Here is a 20,322-nt window from a genome sequence, read left to right on the forward strand (position 1 = left end):
TTTGAAAAATAAAGGGCTCAGCAGGGCTCCAACAATTGTATAGCAGCAGGAGACCGTTATCAGCAGTGGACCAACCTCAGGAGGTTTCCAATTTTCATATAATAATCACCTTGAGCATGGAACACTTATCAAAATCTCCTTTCTGAAAATTATCAGCTTGTGGCTTTCAGTCAAAATGGATACCCTTTCTGCCATTGGTACAGAACCTTTAGTATAAAAGGGACAGACAGGAAAATCTGGCAATTTCTGAAGAGAAACCTAAGTGCATGTCCTTTTGCAGTTAGTGGTTGCTATAGCAAAAGGGCCTGAGGGCCAACAGCCAAAACTGGTCTTCTGAGTTGGCTAAAAAAGACTGGGTTGTTCATGTAAAGGGGTTCAATGGGTGACATTTGCAGCTGTTTGGTCTATGCATGAAGCTGGTCCCAGACAACATACAGAACTTAGATGAAAATAAGCCATTGGAACATTGGCATGGCATAGAGAGCTGCTGTAGCATAGGGGTTAAGTGGCTGGGTTGCAAATCAGCACTCTGCTGGTTCAAATCCCACTGCTGCCATGAACTCAGAAAGTGGCGTTGATTAAGCCACTCATCTCAGCCCCCAAGCACCCCTGCTGAATTGTGAGGATAATAAGCAGTGACTTTGTTCGCTGCTCTGAGTGGTTGCACTAATCTGTCTAGAAGAATGGTATATAAGCACAGTTGTTGTTGTTGCTGTTAGGCACGGATCCATTACATCGAACAACCTACCTGCCCTTCAATGGCACGCTGGGCACTGCAGGATGGCTGAAGAATGGCAGCAAGGACAATGAGGGTCTGCTGGAATGGAGCCAAGCTCCTCCTGCGCTCCTCCCTATTCCCACTGGCTCCTAACCACAGATGGGGACATGCAGCCAGCTCTCCCCTAGCCTTGCCTCCCAGGTGCAATGCAACCTGTAGGTAAGTCAGCAAGCTCCCACAGTGTAACAATACAGTTCTCCAAATTGAACAACTTGAGAACTGCCATTTTGAATTAAAACATATAATGGACCATTTAAACCCTCCTCCATCACTGGCAGAAACTGAACAGGCCCTTTTCAAGGTGCATGCGGCAGATTTCATAATCCCTGAGATTATCATCCCCATGTGTCTTCAGAACAATACAATGAAACTCTTTATCAGCTGCACTTTAAAAGCTAGTTTAAGAAAAAATATTTGTATTTCTCAGTTTGTAGGGGTATAAGGTTAGGCCTCAGAGGGTCAGGGTAGCTGATTTTGTAAGGTTACTACTCAAAAGGCCATAAACCAAGTTCTAAACCATCTCACCCCTTTATTGAAAAGGATTTTATACCACAGGCAGCAAGAAATGTCCTTATTGGTCAATAACTTCTAGACAGAAGCCAGCTCCAAGCTCCAGTCTATACTTCCAAGTCTTGCTGGCCAAACCAGCAGCCCTACTCCAGAGGACCCCAGACCGGGCAGCCTGGAGAGTGCATGGCAGCAACAGAGGCTACAATTGCCAGACTCCAGGTGGGGCCTGGAGGTCATAGAATCATAGAATTGGAAGGGGCCAAACAGATCATCTAGTCCAACCCCCTGCTCAGTGCAGGTCTCATGGAACAGCAATTGATCTCCAGACACAGGGCCGGATCAATGGGGGGCAGGGGGAGTAGTCTGCCCCTGGTGCCACCAAAGAGGGGGCACCGGGCGCAGCTGCCAGCTGCCGGGAGCATGCAGGTGGCTCAGCAGGCGGCTGAGCGAAGGGCTTGGAGGCCGCCCATGCCATTCGCCTGCCCCACTGATGGCACGCATGTGGCAAGCCAGCTGCCCTGTCAGTGGGGCAGGTGAATGGAGCAGGCGGCCTCCCAGCCCTCCGCTCAGCCGGCCACCACCAGCAGCTCTGTGGCTTGCCGTGCACTGGGGCAGCCGGCTTGCCGTGCGGGCGGCACGCCTCCAGCCCCTGCATGATGATGTCACAAAAGTGACTTATTGTAGTGGGGGAGGCCGGACTTGGGTTGCCCTGGGCACCAGGAACCCTAGATCCGGCCCTGTCTAGACAACAAAGATCTGTTCCCCTCATGAAAATGGCTGCTTTGGAGGGTGGACTCTGTGATATTATACTCTGCTGATGTCCTCCCTTCCCTAAATGCTGATCTTCCCAGGCTCCACCCCCAAATCTTTAGGAATTTCCCAATTCAGACCTGGCAAGCCTAGATGCTTCTTCTTCTCTTTATCTCTTTCTGATCAGACATTCAAAAGGATGTTCTCTTGTGGTTCCATTTAACTATAATAAATGTTAACCTATCTTCTGTGAGTGTGTCCAATTTTTTAAAACGTGGCTAAGCATATAATATGTAGTTGTATGAATAACCTTGATGGCCACTTCTGTTAGATTCTGGCAAGTTTGATTGTCTGCTGTGATGTCTAGTTAACCCTTCATACATGCTACTTTTGAACAGTGTGTGCACATGCACACATGCAAACACACATGCACACCCCGCACTGGATAACTTCATGCAGGAAAACCTGGATCCAAAGGAAGAAAACTTTATTCACAATGTAGTGTGCTTCTGAGTGACATATTTCAAACTGGATGTTTCAACAAAATTCATGTGTGGAGGTGAGAAGAAAAGGGGAGGAGGAACAGTAGCTTTACAGAACTTGTGGCTTGCCAAGTCAGTTTCAGCCCACAAGCTCTGTGGGATACCAAGTTTCCAAAACGAACAGCGGAACCAGGAAGATTTATAAAGTTAAGCTATGGGTCAAACAACAACACGAGACAAAATACACTCAAATTACACTCAAATACACTCGAATAAATTATAAAATACACTCAGGGCCAAGCTACAAGTGACGAATGACACTTGAACAGCAAGTGGATTGAATGGAGCGCAAGTGAACAGGGAGAAATACACTTGCTGTCCAAGTGTCATTCGTCACTTGTAGCTTCGCCCTCAAATTACACTCAAATACACTTGAATTACAAAATACACTTGAATTACACAGGTAATTCGAGTGTATTTTGTCTCGTGTGCTGAGACCCTATGTTTGGACAAACTGTGAAAGGCCACTTCAGTAAAGTGATCAACTAAAATTAAGTTTTTAAAAAAACCTCTAGAATAATGTAATATAAATAGTAGGTTAGATCCTGCAGATATTATCCCACTAATCTGGTGCTTTCCTCCAATGCAAGCAGCTTTTTGCTGGTGGAAGTAACCTGTGCACAGGGGAGAGTGCTGCCATTAGCAGAATCTAACCATATGATTTTCCATGACTAGCTCTAATTGTTAACATGATGTTTTGTTTCATGTTGGGTAGCAACCCTGTACTTAATTATTCATACTTAGGATCCATCTGAGTCAGTGTGTCTTACTTAAATGTGATTGATGGTTAGTCTTGAAACGAAGGTACCAATGCTGTTAGAATAAGATGCCATCTTTGGGGGCACTTTCCATGGGTCTCTCTTGCTCCTTCCTTTTTGAATACCTCTCTTTTTGGTAGAAAACAACTATGATTATGGTTGCAACATTTAAAAGAGCTATAAGAAGCATGATCCAGTATGAATATCCATAAAAGTTGGAGAGTCCGTATGGTCTTGAAACAGCAGATACTTTGTCGGCCAGTTGAACAGATAGTTCATTTACTTCCACATTCACAGCAAACAGTATCAAGGTAAGAAAAATGCAGATACCTGGGAAAATGGGGTGCAAATGTTGTAGAAATATTATTTTGGAAGAATGATTTACAGATACAGTAACAGAAGGTTGTGTTTTATACAGTTAACAAAATTTCCTGTTTTGCTCTGGAGAAGGGATTGATTAGAGGGTAAGTGCAGGGATGGTAGATAACCCTTTGAGTAGTTTTAATCCCCTTTTAAAAACTGTAGAAAAAAACTTAATTTTAGTTGTGTCCTGGAACCTGCTTTGAATGCCAGGGGGTGCACACAGTCATGGTATCTGAGAATGGTGGTTCTTCTTTTTTTAACTTCTTAAAAAATAACAGTGAAATATCCATGTAGATGGAGCACGTAATCCTTAGCAGTCTGCCTTACTTAAGTTTTAATTAAAGTATTTCTTTACCTTGTCTGGACTTATAAGAATGGCTAGATCAAAATGTGCTCAGCTTTATGCCTTTCAAATTTTCTGCTACCAGACTCTGTTGTATCTGTTTAAATAATGTCCTAACTGTTATTCATTATTGTACTTTGCTCAGTGAATGTCCTAGCTGTATTGTCGAAGGCTTTCACGGCCGGAGAACGATGGTTGTTGTGGGTTTTCCGGGCTGTATTGCCGTGGTCTTGGCATTGTAGTTCCTGACGTTTCGCCAGCAGCTGTGGCTGGCATCTTCAGAGGTGTAGCACCAAAAGACAGAGATCTCTCAGTGAGAGATCTCCCACTGAGATCCCACTGAGATCTCCCACTGAGAGATCTCTGTCTTTTGGTGCTACACCTCTGAAGATGCCAGCCACAGCTGCTGGCAAAACGTCAGGAACTACAATGCCAAGACCACGGCAATACAGCCCGGAAAACCCACAACAACCAATGTCCTAGCTGTTGGTTATATTGTATATAACCCCCATTTAATTACCAGAGTACCTCTGAGCATGTAGGGTTGTCTTTCCCCACTACTGGGAATTTCATTTTATGGGTCTGCATTCAACAGCGATATGCCCCATGCCACAACCTCATTCAACTTCATAGGTTGATCCAGCCTCAAGCACAGAACCTCTCCATCTGCACAACCTTGGAATGATAATCATGGTCAACTTCTGTTTTTTTCTTGGTTCCATAATATTGATGAAATGATTGCAATTTTTAAAGAAATTGGCCACTTTACTGAAACATAGGGTAGGTGTCATGGATAGGGTTAGCCCTATGGGGCATGTGATCAGAAGAACCACAGGTGACAAAGAGCCACATGTAGTTCCCAGGCTTCTTAGTGAATATCACTGTAATAAGCAATATCATGGGACTAGGATTACAGTAATTTGTATGTGTCATTTGAAATTATGCTAACAATTTAAAAATGGGAAAATATGCCAAAATCGCCTGATTGAGAATATGGTAATTCGTATGAATGTACACAACAACAGTAATGCAATGGACTAGAATCCTTATCCATGCTCCCAAGTGTTGGGCATAAATTCATGATTTTTCTATGTTTTTTTCTCTTACACACAGAAGGCTGTATATGTCTGATGCAGACATCAGGGTAGCTTCAGGTTGTTTTACAGTGCTATCCTAAACAGAGTTAGCACTTCTAATCCCACTGACTTCAAGGGGTTTTAACTTTGCTTAGGACTCCCTGTTTGGAACTGAATTTTTTCCCCAAAAATCACATTGTGAAAGAAAGAAATTTGCATCGTTTGGGATTCAAGATTGCTAACCTTCAAGTGGGGCCTGGAGTTCTCCTGGAATTACAACTGATCTCTAAACCACAAAATCAGTTTCCCAGGAGAAAGTGGCAGTTTTTGAGGCCAAAATCTGTGGCATTGCATCCCTGTCGAGCTCCCTCTCCTTCCCAAACACTGCCCTCCCTCCACAAATATTCAGAAATTTCCCAAGCTAGTCTTGGCAACCTTATTTGGATTCCATGTACAATATTTACTTAAATACAAACTTAGTTTTATCCATGTTATTTATCCATATTTGGATTGGACATAACTACTATTCTTAAAAAAGAGAGAGAGAGAAGGTTACTTTTACTTGCTGTAGTTTTATCCACAGGCATGCCATTGAAAAAAAGGAGGGGAGGAGGGGGGTCATCTTACATGTTATAATTATATCCAATAATAATTGTTTGTGGGTCTGCATATAATGTTTTTAAGGGGATCGTCATACATTGTCTTCTTTTGAAATAAATATGGTACTGAGAATAGATCCCCAAATTTGCAGTGTATATGCAATTTTCCTCGGGACAGGGGCATAAAATCAATTCCAAATGGCTATCCAAGGAAAGTAAAAAAAAAAAAAACAGGAGTACTCAAAATTAAGAGACCTGTGTATTATCTCATTGTTCTACAAGTGTGTGTATGGGAACTCTTCACTTTCCTACTAATGAATTTGATTATTGTTTTCCAAATTAATTCTTTTTGTCAAAAGATTAATATTAGAAAAGCAGGGGTCTCTGGAGATAAATTCAGTATAAGAATTGGAATAATTTTAGTTATATGAACAGAAGGCTAGCAAAGAACATCAAAAGAAGCCAAATGTAAATGTAATGCAAGAATACAGGGTTATCTCCCCAGAGAAATGTTTGACAGGGCTCAGTTCACAATATTATATATCTCAATTTTCTGATATGTCTGAAGAATATGACTTTTCTTTTCAAGGTTTTCTTCCCCCCAATTTTATTGCCACAACCACCCCAAAGTTGTATTCTGTTTTTGCAGCATCAATTCTCATGCTACTCCTTTGAAGCTAATGTTAGGATTTTTTTAAAAAGTATGAGTGTGTCTATAGTTTGAGTCTTCTCTACATATAACATAATTGCAGCTATCACATGATAGCAAGATTGCATGGAATAACTATCAAACCAGCCAGCCATCGTAAGTCAGATCAGATCCTGAAAACTAAACCTTTTGTGCAAGTATTGGTTTGGATCCACTGGAGATTTCCTTGATAGAAGGTATTTCCATCTATGGAACCCCAATGCCTTCTGTTGCAGCCAACCAAGAGGGACTCACCTGGGACAGATTGGAGAATTTAGAAGTCTACAGCAAGACAGGAAATAGGTGAGATTTGCTTCTACTTTCTGTTCATGACAATCTCCCCCTACACACACTGCATCCAAGCTGCTGAGAATGCTGTCTAGGGATCTAGGGATGTAGAATCTGGCCTTAACTAATCAAAACCTGAGAGGAATATACCTCCTACTCTGGTATTTATTATAATTTAATTTTAATAATTTATATCCTGTTTCATCCAAAATTTAAGACAGCCTAGATAACATTAAAAAAGAAAATTAAATAAACCAACAGACATAGAAATGTGAAATCTAAATACCATTCATTGATCTGAAAATACGCTGAAAAATAAAAGGTTTGCTAACCTTATGAAATGCCTGTAAAGACAATGCCTTATGTACTTTTTCAGGGAAACCGTTCTGGGGTTTTCCACATGAGTTGTTTCTATTGATTCTGGCCCCATACTGCTTTGATTTATCCCCTGATTTCTGCATGCATTTTTTGCTTTTAGTTTTCACTTCAGGTTTTTTGGTCCCCCTCCCTTTTTTCCAGTTCGTTTGAGATCACTTTTACCCTGATCTTTCTCTGGAAGCAGATTTTGAGTCAAATTGTTCCTCGTGTGTAATGTTTCTTTTGGTTTTGTTTGTCCTGCCCACTCCCACTCACCTCCAACTCACTTTTCCATGATTGGTTGTTCATCACCACTCCTCCCATTCACCTTACTCCCCCATTTTGTTTTCTATCTTTTTCTATCATTTTCATAGCATTATATTGAACTACAGTTGTAAAAATACATGCAGCAGAATCTGTGAATTACAAGCTTTCATGTAAAAACAATAGTGAGCCCCTTCCATTATAGAGCTTTGGAAATGTAGGCTGCTAGGTGGAGCAAAGCATCTACTTAATTTGCCTGCTGGAGGAGCATGTGTTGCTACTTTTATCACTTTGCTTTAGTATCTAATGAAGGAGGTTTTTTGAAAGCTCATACCTTGGAAATACAGTTGGTCTTTAAAGGTGCTGCTATTGGACCCAGATTTTGCTCTTCAACTGCAGACATCAACATGGCTGCCCACCTGAAACTACTTTGCTTACTGTAACCTTGGAGGATTGTGGAGAATAAGGGCTGATTATTTTGAACAAGGAAAAAGAGAGCAGGGAAACCTTTTGGAAGCCCTTGTGTTTGTTCCAAGTGACTGCTTTATTACTGAAGAAGTGACCTGAAGAAGTTATGAGAAAACCAACCTCTGCTGGACCCTCATTCAGGATTTTCCTGCTGAGCTCATTTATTCTGATGTAGGCCTTCCATCCAGGCCTCTCTTCCCTATAGACACTTCCTGGACAGGATATCGGTCCCCTCTTTGGACTGGAGTTTATTGCTTCTGGCATGCACCCTCCTACCTTCTTTAACCTGAAGTCATTTTGGGGGAGGAAGATAGCCTTGAGATCCGTTCTTTAAATTGGTGGTCTGGAACTCAGGAACTGTGGTGCGCTATCAGGTTCTCCACAAACACAGTGCTTCCAGGACAGCAGCTACAGGGCAAGCCCAGATATTACCTGAGAGATGCATTCTTAGTGGACTGTAAGGCCCTGGCTTGATAGACTATCATTCATCTTGGGACTCTGAGCCTTTGGTTTGGGAAAGGTAAGGAGTTTGGAGGGTGGGGGGTACCATATCCAACATTACAAGTTCTATTTATCTCTGTTACAGTAAATTCAGTTTTGCTTATGTCAAGGTGTGTGAATGGAAAGTGTGGTACTTTAAGAAATGAGACCTTAGACTGTGAACTCACCCTTGATACCAACACATGGGTTACATAAAAGATATGACTTTCCCCCTTTATCTCTGCAAGGGAAGAGGCTACACACATACTTTTTTAAAAATGAAAGCTGGGGATTCAGACAATCTGCTGAATGTATCTTACAATGGTAGGTCTATATAATAGTATCAAAATGGTAATTTTTTCAAAAAATGCAAAAGCCCTGAGGGCCCAGATGAGAGACTGAGGTAGCCCCTTCCGGCTCTAGAAAAAGCAATATGGTTTGAAAAGCACGTTGCCGCTGCTGCTCTGGATTGGTTTGGCCCACCAGTGTCAACCTTCCCCTCTTAGCTCTGGGTCAGCCCAGGTGGAGCTCTCTGGTTGGACCAATGGGAAGGGGGACAGGTATGGGTGGTGGAGCTGCTCCCTATTTAGGCTTCCCCATGCAAAGATTTCCCCATGTGTTCATTTTCAATCTTTTAAAACATTTAATTCTTATATTGATAGAATGTTATGCACAAAAAATAAAAGGGGAGGGGTGCTGTGATATCACTGATGATGCCATCAACAGTGCCACCGTCATTTGAATATCCTGATTATTTAAGGCATGTGCAGAACAAAATAAACCAACTCCATAACTGTAAAAATGCGAAGGTAGGCAGCCATGCAGAAGAACCATGCCAACACTGATTCTAACACTTGGGGATCAACTGCTAAAAAAACCAGGAATAAGTAGAGTGTGTGGGAACACCTTCTATAAAATCTGTGCTGCGTTAATGGGGCAATCTTAATCAGGTCTACTCAAAACTAAGTCCCATTTATTCAATACAGCTTACTTCCAAGAAAGTGCTTTTAGGATTGCACTGTAATTGCAGGTGTTTGCCATTACTGTACACACCTAGTCAATGAAGGGCATTACCAACAGAGACTGTTGGCATGTGGACTTATACAGGGCAATGATTGCAAAATTAACTGTGACAGTAATAGAAAACAGAACTATGCATTATTTTGGCTTCTGATTGTCTGGTTTAGAGATTTAAAAACTCAGAGAGTGGAGTACAGAGAGTAATTCATCAGATACATGATAAGTGACAGTGGTATTTACCAATCAGCAGTGTTTCACACAGATCTTCTCACCAAATGTGCTGGAATGTCTGGCTTTCTCCTATTTTCCTGAAATTTGGTAGGGAGGATCCCTCGGATGAGGAGTTACCAATGGACAGTACCATCATGAATGCTGCCACTTGGTGTCTCCTGTTTTGGGGAGGAATTAGCAAGCAAGAGAGCAAATGGTTGCAGGGCACAGTTCTGTAATGGTGATCAGAGAAGGGCTGTCGTTGTCTGCATGGTCTTGGACCAGGCAGCTGAATAGACAATGTCTGTTGTATGGGACAGGTGCTTTCTTGTACAGAGTGGGTCTAACCATGTGTACAGGACACTTAGTGATGACTCATAATTATACACATGCAAAAATATGATGAATAGTTAGGCCCTTGAGAAAGCTGCTGAAGAACCACTTAGGAAACAGCAGCAGCTCCATAGCATTACTTACTTGCAGCTTTCTCTACTGCGTCTAGGAGACTTGAATGTCTCCTTTGTCCTGAGGAAACAAGGATGTCACTTTCTCCTAACGTTGTTGCCTGATAAGTGACAGAACTAGATTTGCTATTATTGTGCAGGGTTTAAAAAAAAAACAAAACTATTTTTGCTTGCTGTTCTGTTTCATAAACTTGTTTTCATTGTATATACTAGTTTTACTGTTTTCTACTGAACGAGGCACTTGTGATGAAGGGGAGAGTTTCAGAACTTTAGAAGGATTCTTATTGAAGTGTTGCCAGGTTATTTGCAACCTTAACCATTTATTAAACTTATCAATAAAATATGTAATATTCAAATTGGAGTACTGAAATGATATGGCTGACAGGGCTTCATACAAATGGTTTTGCCTCTATTTGTATTACTTATAAGGATAATGGATCGAAGCACGGAATTTATTTAAGAAATATTGGCCACAGTCCAAAAGAGCTGTTGTTTCTGCAGCTGCTACTGAGAAAAACTCTCACTGGTTCCCAAATGCATATGAATTCATGGTTCGTTTGGAGTGTAGCTATTGACTGTAATACTTAATGGGATATGCAAAAAAAATGTCTTTCTTTTTGCAAAACTTGTTTCAGTTACATTTAATCCTGTGTCTAGCAGGTGTGGACCCAGAGAGGGCATGGTTTTTGTAAAATCTTTCCCATGAAACAGAAATGTGACTGATGTAAACTAAATATTTTGGAATGGTATACTTATCAGCACAGTTCTGCCTAGTAAAGACACCTGTATTAGTCTGTTGGTTGTTAAATATCTCTCCATGACATGTTGTCTATGCTCTTCCCCTCTCTTTGACCCCCATAAACTCCATTTTTATTCAGTGACAATTAGACCAAAGAGGCCTGGCTAACTCCCGCATGAACTAACAGAATGGTTTCCAGAATCTTTTACAGCAAGCAAAGTGTCCTTGACAGATAAATCAGAGTCAACATGGTATAGTACCATGGATCCAGGTTCCAATCCTCACTTTATCATGAGACTCACTGGGTGACACTAGCCCAATTACTCTTCTTGGCCTAATCCACTTTATAGGACAGTTCTAAGGACACAGTCGGGGGGAAAGATGGTGCAGTGCCCTGAGCTCCTTGGTGCAACGGTAGGGTTAAAAAAAAAAATTTAAATAAATAAGCAAACAATTCACAAAGGGACAGGAAGTTTATGTACTAATAGTTCAGGAGGATAACATGATGTTTTTAGTGGTTTAGAGATAATGCATTCCACTCTGATAACCATTTTATTAAAGACTGTCATTCACCACAGCAGTGAAAGTCTTGGCAGCACAGTGATTTAAAAGATATGTGTGTCTGTGCATATGGCATACAGGCGCATCTAATTTCTTATGGCAATTGAACTTTCAACATGTCAAACTAGTGAATTGGCTACAGATCATGTAAGGTTTGTAGCACAGGGAAGAGAAAATGGCTCCTGCTGAGCTCTCTGGACACCCCATGGGGTGTTTGAGAGGCAAAAAGGAGGGACTGGACTAGGTTGGGTTGCCAACCTCCGGGAGGGGCCAGGCCATCTCCAGGAATGGACTGATCTCCAGTCCAGACTACAGAGAAATTGAATTAAAATACTGGACTCCTGGTTCCTCCTCCCTTGCAGTGAAAGCAGAAGGTTTGCAAATAGCTGAGCAGTTGCAGAGCTAATCAAGCTCAAGAAAGTGATTTACAAGCCCCAGAGCGGTTGCTAAGCAAACAGCTCTTTGCAATGAATCAACCTTCTGCAAAGCATACCTCAGCTCAGCAAACTCCATTACAACCTGGGCAAGCAAGGGGCTTAGGGCTGCAAGGGAGGGAGTCCTGTGTAGAAGAGGAGTTTGAATTCTACAGGCACCTGCACAAGCCAAAGCTTTTCTGCTTCACAAGAGGGGGGGGATCTCAAGCCTAAAAGTAAGGGGGGGCGGGGAACAGCAGCTGCTTGCAGTTACAATTGGCTGAGAGTGTTCTTCACTCCTCCCTTGCAAGAGTTTGATTGGAAGGGAGAAATGCCATTTACAGGAAATAATATAGAGAAAAAAATGTACTCATGTTGCATGGCTGGTAAGCATTGGAACTTGAAAAATCAACCGATTTTTTTCAGGGAGGGGGTTTCCTTTGCACACCCTTACTAGAGTTGCCTTCTGAGAGTTTTAGTTTGGGGGATGTGTTCTTTGTACCTGTTATTGTCTTTAATATAATAAAGTGGCTTCCCTTCCCATCAGTAGCTGAACTCTAGGGTTTTATTTTATTTTTTATTAAAGCATTTGTATAGAGTTGACCCAGAAACCACCACCGCCTCACATCCCACCAGCTCAATTAGATTTCTTACACTTCAAGACTCTCCCCACCCGAAAAGGGCCCTTTTAAACACCTGTGGCTCAAAGGCAGCCCAGCTTCTTCTTTTCTTTGCTTCTCCTCAGTGGGATCTGAAGAGTCACTATCTTTGTGCCTCTCTTTGTGCCTCCATTTCCACCTTGCAACCAGCCTTGAGAGGGGGGACAGGCCGAAAGCATGGGGTTGGCCCAGTCACCAAGGGAGCTGCCTGCTGGCTGAGCATGCCTCTGAATGTGAAAAGCTCTGTTGAGGCTTAATGGCAGTGTTGTGGACCAGCCCAGCATAGAAAACAGATGCAGAGGACTGACCCAGATCCACCACCAGTGGCAGAGGCACTGCAGGAGGAGGCAGTCTCTGAAGGATCAGACATAGACTCACAGCACATTGGCCTCTCAGATTCCCAGCCCTGGGCCAGCAATAGGGAGCCAGGCACCAGCCAGCTCTCCCCTCTCATCACCAGAGCCTCGAGGGTGCAGTCAGAGGAGGGCAAGGAGAGCCCTCCAAGCCAGAAGGTGCAGTGCCAGGCTAGCAGTACAGCACCGGCCCAGCATTAATAGTGATGATAATGAGTGCTTGTAGGAGCAGGACTGAGACAGCTGGCAGGTGCATGATGCAGCACAAGTGGCTGAGCAGCGTGAGGCTTAAAAGCAGCAGAGTAGTAGTAAGCGGACATGTTGCTTCAACAGAGGAGTGGCTGTGTTGAAGCAAAGTGTCCGCTTACTACTGACCTTGCTGCTGTGTTTGGAACTGATTCCCTCATCTCTGACCTTGGCCTGTTATTGTGGACTTGATTCTGAAGTACCCCCTTTGGACTCGAAGCTATGATTGCTGTCTAACCTGTACCTGAACCTTGGAACCATGATTTGACCTGCTCTAACAACTAGGGAACTTCCCCTGCCTGCAGTATATGTGAGTCAAGTAATCAGGACAGGCGGCGTCCATAGACATGGCTTCAGAAGTTGTGCATGGAAAGGCCTCCTCCTGCCTCCTCAGTCTAGGGTTGCCAGGTCCCTATACCCTCCTGGCAGGAATGGGGACTGTTACTTAACACATGCTGGCCATGTGCCTGGTATTTAACTCATTTGTGCGCCCATGTTCCAGCGCCTGCATGATGATGTCGCTTCCAGAAGTGACATGGTTGCACCAGCCACAGGAATGCTCCTGTTCTCTGCATGGGCACGATTCGGCTTATTTGGGGCCAAAATCTGCCCCAAATAAAGTGTGGGAGCACTCCAACGGCCAGCGCAACATCACACGTTTCCAAAGGGGGCTGCCAGTGGCAGGCAACCTCCAGGGGGCTTGCCACCTCCCACCAATAGCTGGTGGATCAGTTGGCAAAGGGGGGAATCCCTGGAAGTTTGCCCACCACCAGTGGACACCTGGGAACTCCTCCCCTGTGCTTTCAGCCAAGCAAGGATCTTACCCAGTGGTGTCAATAGCTGTGGGCAGCATGATGATGTCACTTCTGGAAGTGACATCATCATGACAGGGCCAGGAGTGCATGCACACTTTGTGTGGGCACAAAGATCCTTCCTCATATGAGTACTGACCCCCTTCCCCTGTGTCCAGTATTTTTGCAGAGACCATCTGGTAACCCTACCTTGTACTTGTAATGATGAAGGTGAGCTACTTTTACAACCATTCATTTTGCAATGACTCTTAGATGTTTACAACTAATTTTTACTCTTTAACAGCACTATACTTTCTAAGTTGTACCTTCTAAGAATCCACTCCTAGGTCTCCTCAGAATTCTTCTCAGGTCTATTCAATTGGTCTTGCTACCATGAACATATATCCATAGGATTACCAAGAAGAGTACAGACCTCTTTAGGATTGCACTGTAAATCTCTTTGCCAGTGATTTTGAAGATACCTTGCCACTCAGGCTTTCTTTCTGCCTATGCCTGTGTCCATACAACATCAGCAAGCTAGAAGTTACTTCAACACTGTGGTGTCCTTATGCCCTAGGTCCACAGGCAAATGTGCTGGCAGTGTTGCTTAGATGGTGTAATCACTCAGCATTACAAGATTTTTAGAAAATATTATATATTGTGCTTTACACTACTGACCTGATATGGAGTTCCAGGTGTAGGCCCCAATGGGGCCTAAAAAGGTCTGATAGGGATTGCTGACAGCATTGTAGCATGTAAATCCTGAACTCAGGAAGGAGCTGAGCAAGCTGATAACTAGAAGAAAGACAACCGCAATGTTGAAGCTCTTCACTGGGCCATTTTCCAACAAGTCTGAAACTGAAAAAATATTTTAGAGTTAATATTGAAGACCAAGAGATTAATGTTACCAGTATGGTTACTCCAGGTGGTGTTCTAGAATTATAACTGATCTCCAAGCAACAGAGATCAGGGCCATTGTCGCACGGCCATAAATTTAGCGCCAAACTAGCTCCATCTCCCGCTTAATGCTCACCTTATTCTGGCTCTCTTGCGATTTTGCCATTCTCCCCAATTCACGCTTTGTGACTCTTTATGTCGTCTTTATCCACTTCCATGTGAATGCCCTGGATCGACTATGAATGCTTTGCAACACCAAAACGCTCACTCTCCCCAATCATCTGTCTCACCTAACACTGATTCTCCTGCCCTACACTCCCACAAGCCCCAGCGCGACCTGCCATTAAGCCTCAAAGTAATTTTTTTTTAAAGTCAGCCTTATAGCACTATAGCGCTATAGCACTATTCTGCCACGGGCGGGAAACCTCTGCTACCTATCACAGTTGGCTTTTGGGTTGGCCCAGCACAACATTGGTATAATAAAAGAGTGATATAGCACAAATATGCAAAAAAAAATTTGTTTTTAAAGGGGGCGGGATTTTTAGGGCCCCGTTTCCAGAGGCACTTTGACTGACTGTCGAATTGCACTTTTCCCTTTTAATGTGACTGACTGGAAGCGCAAGCAGTCATCAAAAGATGGGAGAATCCGTTCTAATAACGATAACAGAAGAAACTATTTATAGCACAAAACTGACGAAATAAGGGCCTGTGTCACGATGGCCCAGGTCCTCAAGAAAAAATGGTAACGTCCTAGAGCAGACTCTTTGGTATCACATCCCCCACTGAGCTGTCGCCACTTCCCAAACCCTGCCCTTCCCAGGCACCACCCACAAATCTCCAGGAATTTCTTAAGACAATGTTGGTGATTCTAGGTAAAAATGGCCTTGTGTGAATTGAGTTCTAAGACTTTTTAAAAGCTACAACAAGCCTGTTGTTGCTGAGAAACATGTTGTTGCTGAGGGTTATCATGAAGGCCTCCACTACATAGCACTATACACATTTGTAGAAAATGGGATCCTCTCTGCAAGGGCACTCTGGAGTACATTCAAGTGCATGGTGACCCAATTTTATACTTGATTTTTATATCCCTATTAGGGTTCCTAGGTATGGGCAAACTCCCAGGGGTTTGTCCCCTTGCCTGCTGATCTGCCAGTGATTGTTGGGAGGTGGCAACCCCCCTAGAGGTCACCCGCCACTGGCAGGCACCCCAGAAACACACAGCATGCATGCTTCCAGGGGGCATGACAACATCACTTCTGGAAGTGATGATGTTGCACTGGCTGCAGGAGTACTCCAGTGCTTCATTTCGGGGTTGATTTTGGAGATCAGTTGTAATTCCAGAACACAGGAGAGCTCCCATGGCTGGCATGACATCACTTCCAGAAGTGAAATCATCATCACAAAGAGAGAGCATGCGGCCACCATGAGGTAAGTGCAAGGTCCCCCTCTCCAGCCAGGAGGGTATAGGGACCCGACAACCCTAATTCCTGTACTAAAATAGATTCATGTAGGCACCATCCCAACCTCGAGGGAAAGGGCATTCCACAGACAAGGTGCCACCACTGAAATATATTGCTTTTATTGTAACTTTTGGGAGATAGATGGGAGAGAAATGTTTTAACTAAACAGATAGAAATGTTAAAATTCTGACAACATATTTTGAATTAATACTTAGACTGTCGGTGCTCTAGTTTGCAAACAGCATGAAAAGTGCTGCTTTCATACTTCCCACTGCCTTTTTTTACCCAATAGAAGCGGGGAGGAGGGAACTTTGAGCTTCCCCCACAGCCTTTTTTTACCTGATGGGGAGAAGGGAACTCCCTCCTACTAGCTCCCATTGGGTAAAATAAGGTGGTGGGAAGCTTGAAAGCAGCACCTTTCTTGCTGTTTGCAAACAAAGTGCTGCTTTGAGCTTCCCCTGCCGCCGTTTTTACCCAATGGGAGGGGGGAGGAGGGAACTCCCTCCTGATTCGGCCCCTTGCCGAGCACTCCCAGGTGCTCTCAAGTCTGCATGATGATGTCACTCCCTGGAAGTGACATCATTGTGGGGGCAGCACGCACATGTGCTGTGCGTGCATGCAATGAGGGATACCCCAAGGTAAATCTCAGGCCTCCACCCACCCACCAGGAGGTTGAGGAGACCTGGCAACCCTAGTTGATTGTCTACCAGGAAAACGTTTAAATTTACAATGCTTTATTTAAGTAAGATTTTTAACCGTGTTCAGAGGTGACTAACAGTTTCTGAAATTGAATCGGTCTATTCTCCCTGTCTCTTGAAAGTCCCAGAAGCCACACGTTTTGCACTATATCAGTTATTGATGGCAGCCTCTTAACACTGTACTACTTTGATTGAGCTTTATGAGTCTGCACTGTTAACGTACAAAATATAAAACAGAAGATCAAATTTATTGGTCAGCAGAGCAGCAGTCACAATAAATTTGTGGGATAATATGTGTGGTCTTTGTTAGTTTGCAGTAAGGCTACTAATTAACTGACCTTTTAATATACAGGCAAATTGTTCTTGCCAGCAAATTCCTTGCAGCCCAAGCACTGCTTTGTAAAGGCAAAAGTCATCTATCTCATTCACCCTGCAGAGTTTTACAGCATGTTCTACATTCTGCTAATCTCAGCCTCCACTGGGATTAGTAGGAATTCTGTATCCACAGAAGTTATACAGGAGAGATCAGTGTCCAATGCTGTATGGATGTGTGTGTAGCATTAGGAACTGGGTGGGTAATTTAAAGCTTTTTTTTAAAGTTTTCATATTACCTAAAAAAAGAATCATACTACATTAGAATTGTCAGGCTGACCCCATTAGACCGGCATCCCACTTTTTAACAGTAGACAGCCAGATATGACTTTACCCTCATAACAGAGCATGAAGACAATGGCCATCTCCTGTTTTGACTTTCTAATGTATTATGAAGAGCTATTTTTCCTTAGCTTGGAGGCTTCTGTGACGGTCTGCATCAACTCACCCAACCTTCACCTAACCTTTCCCCATTAATGTATATATAACTCCTTAGTTATATTTGAGTTTTAAAAATGCCTCTGGTGCTATTTCTGTGGTTTGAGGATGAGGGAACATCATAACTTCACTTGGCTGTGATGGGTAATACCCGTTCATAGACCCATGAAGATAGTCTCAGCTGGATAGCTGTGTCAGTCTGCAGTAGATGAGCAAGGTTCAAGTACATTAGCACCTTAAAGACCAACAAATACCCTGGAAACTCTTTTGGTATTTGGCTCAAACTTTGTTCATTCACAGACCCATGAAGTTCTTACCTTTTGGTATACCATTTATTAACAGCTCACTAGATTTTGAAACTATATTGCTGCTTTTACTCAGTAGCTCCTTACTCAGTAGCCTAGATTGCAATATCCATTGCAAATTTTCTTTTCTTATTAGGACTTTTATGTAATTAAAAACAAACCTAAAAAACTACAATTACACACAAACTAATAAAACAAACCATAACAAAAACAGTTAATCAACATATAATACTGAAAAAGACAACAAGAAAAAACAAAACAATCTAAAAGATTTCTGATATTCTCCAAAACAAATATGCATATTGTGTCAAATCTACACTTTCTCTAGGTAATAATTAAAAGATCTCTTTTTGCTAATGTCAAAATCCTTTAATTCATAAATCCGCAAATCATCAAATCATTGTTATCTAGTTCATGTATAGTTTATGAAAGGTTTATTCATCAACAAACAAACATTTATTTTTTTCTAATTAGTGAAGTAAGCGTGGCCATCTTAGCCCGTTCCATCATCTTTGTCAGCCATTCCTCCTTTGTGAGCAGAGTTGAATTCTTCCAGTTTTGAGCATATAGTAGTCTCATTGCTGTAATCATATATATATGTATATTTATAAATAAAGAGTGCTGGCACTTTTTTCCAACTGCATATTTTCTAATACTTAGTATTAAAGACTTACTATCTTCATTGGATGATTGGAACTCAAGAGGTAGAATGGTAAGTTTGGGAGGTCTTTAAAACTGCATTTACATGAGGGTGCTGAAATCTTTCTGAATGTTATTTAGGTTCTAAGTACCACTGAATATGATGGTATGAATTTTAGGAATGTTCAGATTATTATATAGGGTAAACAATTTGATACATCTCTGCATAAGATAAAGCTTCCCTAAAGGTATAATATAAAAGAAAGAGTCTGAACCACTGATCTAGCATCTGTTGGGGCAACAGAGGGCACATACATCTAGTTATCTGCCAGGCTCATCTCATTTACACAAGGATAGGACAACTCTGAAAACATTGTGCCTGTACAATGAACTGGGTTCTTGTTTTACATTATGTACCTGTATATGTAATAGTGCATATTTGTTTCAAGCAATGTATGGTATCTTCCATGAAGATACTCCTTCATAGCTTATCATGACTGGTAAAATATAGATTTCAACACAAATGCTACATTGTTTTACTACTTCATCAATAATCTGCTTCCATATATTTTTGTTCAGAGCACAGCAGTGATTATTTGAACAGTTATACTCTACAGTCTAATCTTTACTCTCTCTGTGTCTCTATCAATTATTCACTTGGATGTATCTAGCCTTGTAGAAGCTTTGCCCTTCAGAACTATAGAGTGACAACCATGTGATCAATTCAGAGACTACTCAGGCCACCCTCTAACATGGAGATAAGATGCACAGGATCATTCCTTTGTTTTCACTGGGATTTTTGAAGCCAAAATATGTGTAGGATAGCATCCAGAAGAAGAGAGAGATCGAACAGTAACCTAGAGCCAGTTCTAACTAGCTCACATGCACACAGATCATGCGATCGGTCTACTTGGATGAGCAATATAACATTGAAAGAATGAACTCATGAAAGACTGCAGCTTCTCTAAGGAAAGTGGCAGTCTTGTGTGACTTTGCTTTTCTGACATTAGACTAGTTGCATGAGTAAATTGCATGAGTTGCCTGAAACATGAGTAATATTTGCGGGAGTTGCCGGAAACAGTACCTGTTTCACATTCAGAACATGGACAACATTATGACATTTCCTGATATTCAAAACAGAAGCGTTCCCCAGCAAAACGCCCAGTTTGTCTTTGACTGAATTTCAATAATACTGTTACGTGAAGAAAAAAAGATAGCAATCTCCGTTACTGATCTTCCTAAATAACTATTTTGCACCTCCTCCTTTAAAAAAAAGTGAACGAGTTTTTTGATAAATAAAGCCTGATGCTAAAACTTTGCCACTACATTTTTACTTTACAACTCTTTGCTTTCCAATTATAGTCTAGCCTTCAAATAAAAGTAAATGTATAAACCAACTAAAGTTCACAGTATCTGTCTACATAAAGTATATCAAGCCAAACCACTCCAATAAAAAACTATTACATTCACTGTAGTAGTTAGGTACCTTGGAAACTGGTCTCTTGTATAGCAATTCCATGGACCACAGTTGTTGACCAATGTCCTTCAAAGAGTCCGTATGTAAAGAACATTGTCGTATTGGCTGTTCCAGAAGTAAAGGTTATCCTACTTGAAACCCAATTTTTGGTTGCAAGAACAAGGCAAACGATCACAAAGGAACAAATGCTGGTCAAAAAAGCAAAGGCAAACATCAAGGACTTTTTCCTGGAGGGCATTTTTTTCCAGAGTCAAGGCTTTCCCTCCTTGGTACTTCAGTTCTTTCAGTGAGAAATTCAGTGAGTGAAGGATTCACT

At 42.2% G+C, this 20,322-nt stretch overlaps 1 protein-coding gene across 1 annotated transcript; it reads right to left on the reverse strand.

The window, feature by feature from the left end:
• Positions 1-2,521: 2,521 nt before the first annotated feature.
• Positions 2,522-20,322, reverse strand: CLRN3 (clarin 3). The gene is made up of 3 exons (XM_054983575.1): positions 20,016-20,322; positions 14,399-14,578; positions 2,522-3,668 (listed from the first exon to the last, which is right to left on the reverse strand). Exons 1-3 carry the CDS (start codon positions 20,242-20,244, stop codon positions 3,397-3,399), a joined length of 681 nt encoding a protein of 226 aa, XP_054839550.1. The 5' UTR covers positions 20,245-20,322; the 3' UTR covers positions 2,522-3,396.

This window comes from Eublepharis macularius, chromosome 6, assembly GCF_028583425.1.
Source record: "Eublepharis macularius isolate TG4126 chromosome 6, MPM_Emac_v1.0, whole genome shotgun sequence".
Lineage (NCBI taxonomy): Eukaryota > Metazoa > Chordata > Lepidosauria > Squamata > Eublepharidae > Eublepharis > Eublepharis macularius.